Source organism: Pseudoliparis swirei, chromosome 11 (genome assembly GCF_029220125.1).
Source record: "Pseudoliparis swirei isolate HS2019 ecotype Mariana Trench chromosome 11, NWPU_hadal_v1, whole genome shotgun sequence".
NCBI classification, from domain to species: Eukaryota; Metazoa; Chordata; class Actinopteri; order Perciformes; family Liparidae; genus Pseudoliparis; species Pseudoliparis swirei.
In genome coordinates, this window is record NC_079398.1 from 14,158,374 (window position 1) to 14,171,135 (window position 12,762).

Genomic DNA, 12,762 nt, shown 5'->3' on the forward strand with positions numbered 1-12,762 from the left:
CTGCAATGCCTGTGGCAGCCTGCTCTCCCGGGTCCTAGCGCCGACTCTTTATGTGTCCCACTCACAGGAGGAGTGGTAGGATGTCAGCCGTCCAATTGAAGAAAAAAAATGCAATGTTTCTACAGGGGCTCATTCGGGGCTGCGTGGCCTTGCTGAACTCTATTTTTGAAACCACGCCACAGATAATACTCCGCAGTATTATCTGTGGCGTGGTTTCAAAAATAGGGCCCGGGGTTCTAAAGAGGCCCCTGTAAGATGTGATGGGGATCTTCAGTACAATGAGGCATATCTGTGTTTCACTTCCTGAAACAGTCACTCGAGATAATGTACAAGACCCTTTGTTACTGTTGTTCATTGGTGATTCAATGTTTGTACTTTGCCACCTGCTGCACAGTGTTGATTTTTAATGTTTTTAATTATTGATTGATCTATGGATTACTTTCTTTATTAATCGTTAGGTCTTTATAATGTCAGAAATTATGTAAAATAGATTAAATGCTCAAGACAATCTCCAATGGCCCAAATTTACGTCTGTTTACATTATAATGATAAAACCACAAAAAAGTTCACCCAAATTCAAAAGAAGACTAAGACAACAAGCAAATATTCAAATATTCACATTCCCATTTGAGGAGCTGGAAGCAGTCAATTTTGGCTCATCAAAATAAATATAAAATCATCATGAGGCTGTGGACAGTTGTTTAATACCTCTTAACATTATATTACAACAGAATATGATAAAAAGTCTTATTTGATTATGTAAAAGCAGTGATGTAAAAGTACTAGAAACAGCAACACATCAGCAAAAGAGATTTATACAGTGGCTATAATCTGCTGAATGCCCCTGTATCGACCCTAACCACTTTTTTAGTGAAAAAAATAAACAAAATAAAAGGATAAAACTCAAAGTAATAAATAACACAATAAAAAGCACAACTGGTTTCTCAGATTTGTGGACGAAGGCTCTTCAGAGCAACGTTTGTTATCTTGCAGTTTGACAACACACACAGGACCTGCGTCGATGCTTAAAAACATGTCAGACATGAAAATGAAATGATTTAAAAATCGATAAAAAAAAAAGAAGGTACCATTGTGAGCAGTGTTGGCATTGGTGTGATGCTACTGTCCTTCTGTTGCTTGTCGGTACTTAAGCCGCAGGGATCTGGTAGCTGATTTATTACTTATTTTTGGAGACACCTGATTGGATAAAATGACCGTTGTCATGCTAAAGAAGACATTCTTTCACTCTGAGTTGCTGTGAGGTGGAAAGGGCCATTGACATTTCCAGTAAAAGGATGTCAGCCGTGCATTTAAGTTCAGGTTCCAATACAACCTTTAGATATCTTACTGGGGTAAATCTTACTGAATGCACTTCCACAGCCATTATTTATTTCAGCATCCCGGCACATCGGCTCTCTGCTGGTTGAGATGTGAACAAGTTCTTACTGCATCACATGGTCTTCATCAGAGGATGGAGTGAAATCATAACAAATACTAAGCTTGCAGAGTCATGTTTATGATAGATGCTTTATCCACTGATAGTAAGTGGACTTTGGTTTGCCTTTGTTTTATCAAAGTATTATTTTCATCATCAAGACTCTGGCTTACTATTTAGGAATGGCATCAGTTGTGCCAACAGGAGAGGCAGATAACATCAGGACAGATTTTAAAGATCGTGGCCCTTGTCCTGATGAACCGTCAAACTAAAATGTAAAAGCATTAAACATGTACATGTGAGGTTATATCAGAGTATACCCTTGCTTGTTATAGCACATTATGTGTTACTGCCTTCCAGAGAGGTAGGAGTTAAACCAGCTGGACAGGTACAGACCAGTCAGCTCAGTTACGCTCAACAGAAGTCAGTCTCTATCAAGTGAAGCCCTCGTATGACTTTGTCTAATTTAAACTCCCATTTCTCCAGTTTATGTCTATAACTTTGCTTTACATACAGTTATATTTGGACTATTTTTGCAGTTTAATTAATAAATGTTTTTATTTGTATGCAAAACACGGTCTTCTTTATCAGCTCCAGCCCAAGTGCAGTGAACTACAAATGTGTGTGAAATTAAAATGCAAGACAATGCTTTTGAAAGGTTGCGTAATTAACTGATAAATAATGTCACGAGCACAGGCTAGCGGGGACAACAGCCAACGTTCCCTCTGTGATGGAGAACGTATTGGCCTCTGCCCTCTGTCTCTCAGCCTCCTCTGTTGTCATTTCCCCTCTTTGTTATTTACACTGTAATGTGTTGCTCACTGCTACGATGTGTCCGCCTTGCCAAGATGTGCCTGTCATACAAACAGAGCTGAGTTAGGGTATCCCATATTTTCTGCTGCTGTTATTCAGTGATGCCCTTCTCCACCTCCTCCTCCTCCTCCTCCGCCTACCTGTTTGTTTTGCAGGGTTAAAGCCAAAGTAGCAAGATCAAAGAGTCAAAGTGAGTTAATAATGTCTTTCCTGTCAGAGACCCATCTCATCTCTTTACTCGTCGGCTTGCAGTATCTGTTCTGAGAGTACAACAAACAGCCCAGAACTTAATGGGCTGTTGAAGGAGAGCAGATAACATGCGGCACAGAAGGGCAGGAGGGCCATAACAGGGAGGAAGTGGTGGGGGGTCTGACCGATACGACATCTCCCGGCAACAGCAGTGCAATGTTGCTACAACTGTCGCACTGTTTTCCTGGATGTTCTGTCCACCTGTTATGCTGCTTCACCTCCAGGGCCAAAGATTCAAGATTGAAAGATTGAATGCACAGAGAAGTATTTGCATTGTATGATGAGAACCGTAACGTCAACTCAAATTAGCTCAATATATTTACAATCTGTACAACATGCGCTAAATTTAAACCCTAAATATAGAATCTAAATTAGTTTGTGTTTACTTCTTTTTTTTAAAATACAAGACTGTATATGTGTGTAAAAGCATGTAAAAACACAAAAACAAATCACAAGGACACATTTCAAAGGATACTCATTGTATTCAACTGCAATAACAGCTGTTGTGTTGATTCAACCTATGTTGTTGAAGACCGACTGTCTGCCAGTCATTAAAACCTCGTGCCGTGAAGCCAAATATTGTTCAAAATGACAAACTTTCCTTCCACGATGTTAACGGACAATAACAATGGTGAGTTGCATGTTGAGCTGTTTAAGATGTCGACGCATAAGGATGCATTAGAAGCATCCTCATCTAAAACACAACTCAAGCCCACCCCTGAGACGTGGGTCCAGTGGGGAGTGGATGTGGTTCGACTGTGGCTGGATGGCTGGCTGGTTGGCCGGTCAGGCTACACTGGAATGCGGGGTCCTTTGTTTGTCTGAGAGAGGAGTGGGTCAGGGGGAGAATGCCATTGATGATTGCAGAGAGGAAGAATAAACCTCCAGGAAGTGTTCTCTCTCTCTGTCTCTCCCCCGCTCCCTCACTCTCCCACTCTCATTCTCTCTCTCCCTCTCTCCCTCTCTGTCTCTCTCTCTCTATCTTGTGTGTGAGAACCTTCACCGTGCCGAGCCTCTCTCTCTGAGGCCACGGTCCCCAGGCACAACCACTGCTTTGTCTTGCCATGTGAACACACACCCCTCCTCTACTGGGTGCCTACGTTTGCCAGGGAAACACAGGGCCACTGCTCCTATTCTTATCCACATCGCTGCTACTGCATGTGTGTGTGTGTGTGTGTGTGTGTGTGTGTGTGTGTGTGTGTGTGTGTGTGTGTGTGTGTGTGTGTGTGTGTGTGTGTGTGTGTGTGTGTGTGTGTGTGTGTGCGCTGAATAGCAAATTGTTTTTCATGTGGCACACTCATCTGATGCTAAAAACATTTTTCTTTCACTGGTGTTTTGTCAAAACTCAGAGGTTATTCATCATGTTGTTTGTTGCGCAACAGCAAATACTCTTTTAGACCAAATAAAGGTAGTTTTTATTTAGAGAGCATGACACTGTCTCATTTATGCCCATCTGGACATGACCGGAGTGCAGATATCCACCCTCTGTAAGAGTAACAGCCAAACTAAAAATGGAATAAAGCGGTAAGTGGATAAGAATCTATCCGGTGGCCCCTTCCGACCAGTGGCTGCCGCCTCCCGTCACATTGCTCATTCCCCTCTGTGTCAGAAGGCTGTGAGGAGCTGCAAATGGCCCTTTCAAAACACACGGCAGCTGGAACACAGGGCAAAGGTGACCAAAGCAGTTGGGGGAGCACAGCGAGGAACAGGAGGGGGGGGCACGAGATGAGCAGCTGCAACCTCGAGCCCCTGTGTCTCCACTGTGCCACCATCACTGGCTTTAACAATTACAGAACAGACTCAGGAGGAGACTGGTTTTTTTTAGAGCCTGATATTCTAAACAACTGTGTGACTATTTTTTTCAAAAGTGGTCCACATAAATTTGTATCATTCCTGTCTTGAGACAATTAAGGCTAAATAAGTCACAGCGAAGACCATGGTGTGGTCTCAGAAAACAAAGGCGCTGGGTGATGTGGTGCCAGGGAATTCCACAAACCAGGATTAGCGAGAGCGGCTCTTATAAAGTTCCCAATAGTCCACCGAACCTCCAAATTAACAAAGCATGATTCATAATTCTCTCTATCAGTTTGCTTTCACAAATTCCAGCTTCTTTTTTTCACCCACAGCAAACAAAAAACCACAGGTATCATTTTACAAATTACAATTATTGATTCAAATATATATATATACATATATATACATGCATTTATATATATTCAAATATATATATATATATATATATATATATTTGAATCATGAATGTAAAGTTATTAAAGAAAAAGAAAATTCTTTAAAATTAATATATATATATATATATATTTGAATCAAGAATGTAAAGTTATTAAAGAAAAAGAAAATTCTTATATATAATTTGTTTTAAATAACAACTATATATATATTGTTGTCATATTTAAACACTATATGTAAGTTTATATGCTTCCGGATTTATTCCACTGGACTGTTAATGGGACAGGTGTTTAAATAAGACAAGCCAGTTGATGTTCCCAGTGTGCTCCGCTACTTGCTGCCGCTGTGTGAATTCACGGAGTAGTACAGAACTTATTGTGGCCGCGTGATATCGCGAGACTTGTGCCATTATCAACCTGCTTGACACACAGCAGCGCTGAGTGCAGCCTGCCTCGCCAGGGTCGGACTGAAGCTCAAGAAACGACAAGGAGAAGCGAACATCTGGCTGCACATCATGAAAGGACGTCGGGGCTTCTAGGAAAGAACACGACGGACCGGGCGGAAGTGAATGTAAGTACAGTGTTCGTGTGCTTTGAAACAGAGAAAGACAAAGTTAAAGAGTGTCCCCTCGCCGCTGCGTTCAGCGCAGTTGAGTTCCTCTGCTGTTTAAAAGGCTCCTAGCAATGCGTTTCCCAACACGGACATGGAGCTCAGTTTACTGCGCCCTTGGCGCTCCTGTATCCTCGACACTTGTCTTTCTCCTCTTGAAATATAAAAACTGCGCGCACCATCATAGCCGATACTCGTGCACATTATTCTTCGGCGGCATCAAACTTTAATATCTAATTCACTTTTCGTTTTTCTTTTTAATTTTTTTTGTTTTGTTAACAATCTGCCGGTTCTGTCTTGGATTAACCCCTTCTTTCTTTTTACCACACATTTCACAGTTGTGCGCGTGTGTCAGGTGAGTGGGTAAGCGTTTTCATTATCCACCGCGGGTGTCGGCTGCAGTTTTCTTTTGGTGATGCATTTGCCGATAAATAGAAAAAAAGTTAGAAATGTAATCTAGTGTCACTTATTGAACCACTTTCTTCATGTTTAGTTTTTTTTCACACGTTGTGCGTATAGTTTGGGCTGCGTCGCCCAGAGTTAACATATGGCATAAAGGGGAGCACAGCTGGAGGTACCGTTTCCATTGCGGTGATGTCAGAGCAGCTGACTCCACAGCTTGCAGTGTAATTAGCAAACAGAGCAGCAGTTTACTCACACTGCACTGGTCTTATTTTTCTCCCGGTAGCCTCCTTCCCCCCCGATGGACGAGTGCTCGCGCTCCCGTCGGCTTGTTCTGTAAACACCGCTGTTTGGTGTGCGAGCAGAAACGCGCCGGTGGTGCGCCACTTTTTATTGTTGTTTTTTGTTGCGTACACATTTGGGGAGCTCGTAAAGTAGGCTGACGTGACGACGACAAACCGGATTCCTTTCGGTTAATCTGGAGAGTGGATCCGTTTACTCCGCGGTACATGGGTGGGTGAGCGCAGCGTAGCGTGTCCTGCACCACTGGAGAGAATGTAGGATGACTGTTCCCAAGTTGGACAAGTTATCAAGTTATTGATGTCGATCTTTTCGTTGACTTCTCTCTTTATGAATAAAGTGTTGTTCAACTGTAAACGCTCCTGTGTACCTGCATTTTAAAACACTGCAGGTGTATTGTTTAGTGTGTTCTATGGTAGCCTACCTTGAATTAATTTGGCTGAAGTTCTTCCTCACACTTTCTCTGCTTCTAGCCATGTCGTGTCTGAGAGGCGACGGCAGCTGCGTGGTGCCCTCTAAATGACTTCATTGCGTTTATCCTGTTTTTCCTGTTTTTCCATCAGGTTATGAAGGAAGAATGGAGTTCCCAGACCATAGCCGCCAGTTGCTGCAGTGTCTGAGTCAGCAGCGTCACCAAGGTTTCCTCTGTGACTGCACTGTTCTTGTTGGGGAGGCTCGATTCAAAGCGCACAGAGCCGTGCTGGCCTCCTGCAGCATGTACTTCCATCTCTTCTACAGGGACCAGCTGGACAAAAGGGATGTTGTGCATCTCAACAGTGACATTGTGACAGCCCCGGCTTTCAGTCTGCTCCTTGAATTTATGTATGAGGGGAAGTTGGAATTCAGCTCTCTCCCGGTGGAGGATGTCCTGGCGGCAGCCAGCTACCTCCACATGTATGATATAGTGAAAGTGTGTAAAGGAAAGCTTAAAGATAAGGAACTCTCGTCAGGGGATGAAAAGAAGACTGAGGGTTTGGGACTCAGCTGTCTGGACAGGCAACATTCCTCTGAAGGCAAGCTGCACAGTAAGCAGCTCATCCGGCGACAGCCCCAGACACCGTCTCAGGGGCTTCACAGGGCCCCCCCGGCAGAGGAGTTTGACATGGACAAGAGCGAAGTCATGCTGGCTGTCACAGATTGTGATAGGTCTGCACGGAGCAGGCAGAAGGCAAACGGTCACTCCGGCAGGTCCCCGAACCTTGTAGGTGTCAATTGTTTGTCAGCAGAGGCCGAGCCCTGCGTCCAAACAGCTGGAAAAACAAAAGCTGATGTCAGTAGTTCCACCGTATCGCTGTCCCAGAGGTCCCGGGCTTCAGATGACATGGACTGTGCACTGGATTTGTCTTTCAAGCCTCTGTCGAGCAGAGATCCCTTACAGCCCTCCTACGTCTCGGGACAGCTGGCCCTCGACAGCCAGCAGCAGGGCACTGAGCCACTTGTTAAAGACGAACACGACTTGCTGTCAGAGCAGGAGGACAGTGAGCCGATGAGCCCTGAGAGCCAGCGCTTTGGGAATAGTGCCAGGAGCTCAGTGGTGACAGGGTTCGCTGCCCTCTTCCCAGGCAACAACGGCTCCACAGCCGCCCTGCTCTCCCAGGAGGAGGACCTGATGGACGAGGAGGGGGTGGGCGCCCCGGGCAGGGAGGTAGAGGAGAGGAGAGCTCGGCTGCTGGGGGACAGCGAGGAGGAGGAGGAGGACGACTTGGCCTCCTCGGACATCTCCACCTCCAGCGGGGTGCTCCTGCCCCCGGGGCAACAGGTGTGCGTGTGCCCCCTCTGCAGCAAAGTCTTCCCCAGCCCCCACGTGCTGCAACTGCACCTCAGCTCGCACTTCCGCGAGAAGGACGGCGCTCGCTCCAAGCTGTCCCCCGACGGCTCGGTCCCCACCTGCATGCAGTGCAACAAGACCTTCTCCTGCATGTACACGCTCAAGCGCCACGAGCGCACACACTCTGGCGAGAAGCCGTACACCTGTGGCCAGTGTGGCAAGAGCTTCCAGTACTCTCACAACTTGAGTCGGCACGCTGTCGTCCACACGCGCGAGAAGCCTCACGCCTGTAAGTGGTGTGAGCGGCGCTTCACCCAGTCCGGGGACCTCTACCGCCACATCAGGAAGTTTCACTGTGGCCTTGTCAAGACTCTCGCCATTGGATAAATCGCCTCTCCCCAGTGCCATGACATAAGACGAATGTCTTTTCATACACTGAATACTACTACTGAACACTTTCCACATTAGTACACACACACACATGTTGGCAGTTTGTTGGAGACGCATCTCTTTTGGATTCTACCCCATGTGGCATTTTTCTCAAGTTGTAGCAACGTTAAAACTGGAGCTGTTCTCTGAGCTGGAATGTGTCACAGGCATTTGTGATGGTCAGAGGCAGAACGTTAAAGGTGGATAAACGCGGGTGCTGTGGTCTGTGACGACGTAGGTGAACAAATCAGATGATGCACTCGTTTTTTCCGTCTCGTGTCAATCTGTTGAATTTATTTTGAAGAGTATATTTGCTGAATGAAAAAAGCATCCCATGTTCATACCCAAGGGGCAAATTGGTGATAGCTAATGCTAACATATGTTAATACAATCGTAAGATGTGAGTGAGATTTTTATTTGTGCACATGGAAGAGCAGAACCGTCCGTAAGTAGCAATATATGATTTTTTTTTAAACTCCTACATTATTATTATTTATTTGTTGTTATTCGTCTAGTCCTTAACAAGTAAACTATCATAAGGCAGCAAAACTAATGAAGTTTGTATACTGGAAGTATGACTATTTTCTTTCATGGAAGTATAATTTTCTTTTTTTTAAATGAAGTTGGGTACATATTTATGTTTAACAAGAGGCAAGCAGACCATCATATCACCATATTTCTTTTTTAGCCTGGGGTTGAGTTACCAGCTCTTTAGTTGTTAATGTGAGTGAGCACATTTCGATGGAATGGCCTTCTAATTTGCAATTTAAAAAGAAGTTATATAATCATAGGATGGCTGGAGACTCGTTAATCTAAATGCCTGTAACACTGGTGCCTACTTAAACTCTCAACACTTCACAGAGTGTACTTACTTAAACAAGAACGAGTTATCACTACGCCTTCTTGAAACAAACTAGTCAGTTTTCAGGCCTTTTAAAATAATCTGGATTAAACTCCACATACCAGGTGGTAACAAAGGTAATTATCTACTCTGGAATCCACGAGTGTCCTTAATTGAATAATTTACAAGTATGTTATTCAAGTACATCCATCAAGGTCTCGTCAATTAAATGTTTAAAAGCAGTAAAGTCCATAGTTATTTCCTGGTATGCATAGAGGGTGTTGAGGGTACACCCTCAGCAGGGAGGGACAGGTGGATATTATTCAGCTCTATGTTGGTCACCAACGCTGTGCTCCATGTGCCAGTCAGCTGAATATACTGCCTTTTTTTTCTTTTTCTTTCTTTTGATTTACCTTTATCACATCCTCCCATCTTCTTACTGTATGTGTACATTACTACTGATGAAGCTGGATCCTTTAGTGATGCGGTCCTGGAGAGAATCTTTGGGCAGGAAATGGTTGATGTCTGTTCACATGGATGCTCTCCGGATTCTTAGCAAGAGGGTGTCGCACTAATAGTTCATAATACTCGTCTAATCTGTCCTGAAGACTTGATCAGAATTTATTTATTAGTTTGACTTGAGGATTTTCTGTAGGTGTACTACGTGTTTCTATAAGCTTGAAAGACGTTGCGTCTTGCCTAGCGATCGTGGTACTCATTAACTGGTATTGGGGCTTTCTGTTCATTTTCTCTGTGCAAATCGAGTTACTGTAATTGTATTTTATTATGTCGTGTAGAAATCACTGCGGAGCGTTCAAGATGTGTCACATGGAACATAGAGAAGCACTTGTTTTTAGCATGCATATAGTTTCAACACTATTGTCTAGGCTGCTATTTCTTACTATATGTATATTTAATGTAAATATATATTCTATTTATCAAACTGTTTTGTTGTTACAACACATGTAAGGCAGAGAGAGCCGGGTGTCTTATTAAGGCTGCAGTCTCTTAAAGTGTCACGTCTTCCCCAGGGAGTTTGTTTCCATCTCCATTTTCAAGAACTTGATTGGACTCACGACAAATCCAGTTAGAACCGCTCGGACTGCTGGTCCGACCACAGAAAACGGTTGTTCACAAGCACATCCACACTGGTAGGGCATTGGCTAGCAGCTACCTATAAAAAAAAAGGAGACAATACAGGTATTGTTGCCACCCCACCCCACCCCACCCATGATCCCAGGTAGTTCTCAAGGGATCATGTGTACGTCTCTGCTCGCTGTGGGCAGAAACGGCAGCGCATGCCTCCCATTGCACTTTTCAGTCCTGAATGGAGCCGTTGGAATGTGAGAAATGTATTTTGCAAAGGGAGACCGAGGACACCGTAAACAGGTGTATTGTTTGGAGGCATCCAGGAACTACCCCCCCCCCCCCCCCCCCACGCAGTAGATAAATGCGTCATTGTTTCTCTATATGGAGGATTTGATCGCACATCCATCCAGACAATATCAGAATGATCAGTCGTGTAAGTCGGTCTAGAAGAACGGTTGGTGGCTGTCGGGCAACTGTGACGATGCAGGTCAAATGTAGGTGTTGCGCATCCATTTCAGATCAGTGCACCTGAAGGTGTTTCTCTTTTAGTTTTGTCTTCCCTCATGTTGATCACCGAGACTTCTTTCAGGACACCGAAATGAATTCACACGTGATTTATCAGCATTTGCAACGGTTCGTCAGCATTTCTGACGGAGGACCTAAAGTCGAGTACGAGTCGACGCGTTTCTCTCAGAATTACGGCAATCTTTTTTTTTTCATCCTTCTCCCTGACCCCAACGTCGGCAATGAATGAATGAAGCTTGTGTGTCATTTTACAATAAATGTGATGCGGCTCCCTTCAGACTTGCACAAGCCTTCCTGCCGTTTCCATGACCTGAGAGTTGAATCACTTGGAACAGTTTCAGAGACGTAGCTGTTGCGTAGTGTTCAGAACGTTTATTTAAATCAGAACACAGGAATGTAGATTGTGTCACTGTTGCTAAGGTACGTTTCTAATGTGGTGCACATTCAATTGCTTGATTATCCCATGTACATGTGTACAGAGGTATAGGAGAAGAAGAAAAACTAACCTTGTGAAGATTTGTTCTTTTTATTGTTTGCAGTCTTTATTTATACCTCCAGAAGGATCACCGAACGTGCCTTGTTGACGAACGAATAGGTGTTGTATCTGGAGGAGCCCGTTTTCTATGCTGTGTGTGTTTGCCCTTGACTGCGGCGGTAAAGTTCACATCACAGCGACTGTAGCCCACTCATGATTCACAACTGTTGTTCCTGTTTTTCCATCATGTCGAAAAATCCTGACAAAATAAACGTTTCAAGTCCATTTATTTTTGCTGCTTTTGCAGGAGATTACATTTGAGATTACTTTGACCATTTCTGTTTATGTGAACGTATCTGTGTTTGACGCGTTAAACTGAAGACAAGCTTTTTTTGTTGTTGTGATTTTGGTTTTCAGTTGCCAATACTACTGGGAGCCAAGTCTGTTCCTTTAGTAAATGTCACTGTTGAATGTGAAACACTGAGATTTTGATTGTTGACTATCTCTTGATTGAGGTCTATGTTGCCTAACTCGTGCTGTATGATCTTTAAGTCTAAAACAAACGACTTTACTGATACTGGAATTTTGTCCTCTGCAGGTTACAACTGTGAAATTGTTTATAATCATGAGAAATATTTATTATTGCATTTGCTTCCTGTGCAACATTTTACTGTCTGTTTTAATTTGGTGAAAAGAAAAAAATTCTCAACATTGAAACGAAAAATCTTTTTAATAGAATTTGTAGAAGTGCCATTAGAATTTAATATAATTTTTTATTAATAAAGGTATATTTTATAGTAATCAATTGCTTCAGTGTTAGTGGTGTAGAGATTAGAGGACGATCTTTACGCAGAATTGACATTGCTTAGATATTGAGGCAATTTACTTTTGATCTATAACTGTCTGTGCATTTTCTTTGTTTGCGCTTTAGGAGTGTGCTTGTGTGCTGTGGAAATGTGACAATCTTGATTTAGGTCTTTCTTAAGAATATGCATAGAATTAAATGGTACAACTTTCTCTTTGTGTGGATTTTATTCATTTACTTTTTTCTGTGCACTCGCACGATAGTTTTCACATGTATCAATTTCAGACAAAATGGCAGAAGATGAGCTTTAAATTCAAAAAAAAAATTGTAAGTAAACACAACACAAGAACCTTGTAGAAGAGCCCTCGTCTGACACGCAGCAGCAACAATCAGCCAGATAGCGAATGTGTGGGCTGCGCTGCATTGTGTGCAGAGACAACAGAAAGTGATAATGCTGCTGGTCTTCCAGGCCCTTTCCCTCTGAAACCATAAACTCAGCTCAAGGACGGAGCAATTTCAAGATGGGCTCCCATTGTCCCTGACCTGTTGCCAATACTCTGCAGAACAGATAAACCGCGGATAACAAAGCTGGTTGACTTTATCCTGTAATTATTACTGAAAATTAGATTATATCTGCAACACACACGCATCTATTTATGAATAAACAAACCAACCAAACATGTGTCAGTTTGAGAACTTCATGCTAATTCACTGGACATTTACAATGGCGAGAACTTTTAATTATTTCCCTGCTGCACCATGAAAGAAATCCAGCTGCTCTGCTCCGTGATCCCAATGGGGATGTGCTCTGGTTCCCACCGCCCTCCCCCCAATC

General features: G+C 43.5%; 1 protein-coding gene across 2 annotated transcripts; it reads left to right on the forward strand.

Annotated features, from left to right (window-relative positions):
• Window positions 1-5,150: 5,150 nt before the first annotated feature.
• On the forward strand, window positions 5,151-12,139 carry zbtb42 (zinc finger and BTB domain containing 42). Of its 2 annotated transcripts, none has more exons than XM_056427135.1 (2): window positions 5,151-5,254; window positions 6,559-12,139. In XM_056427135.1, exon 2 carries the CDS (start codon window positions 6,573-6,575, stop codon window positions 8,148-8,150), a length of 1,578 nt encoding a protein of 525 aa, XP_056283110.1. In that variant the 5' UTR covers window positions 5,151-5,254; window positions 6,559-6,572; the 3' UTR covers window positions 8,151-12,139. The 2 variants fall into 2 exon arrangements, with proteins under 2 accessions (XP_056283110.1, XP_056283111.1); XM_056427136.1 differs by lacking the exon at window positions 5,151-5,254 and adding an exon at window positions 5,274-5,648.
• Window positions 12,140-12,762: the final 623 nt, after the last annotated feature.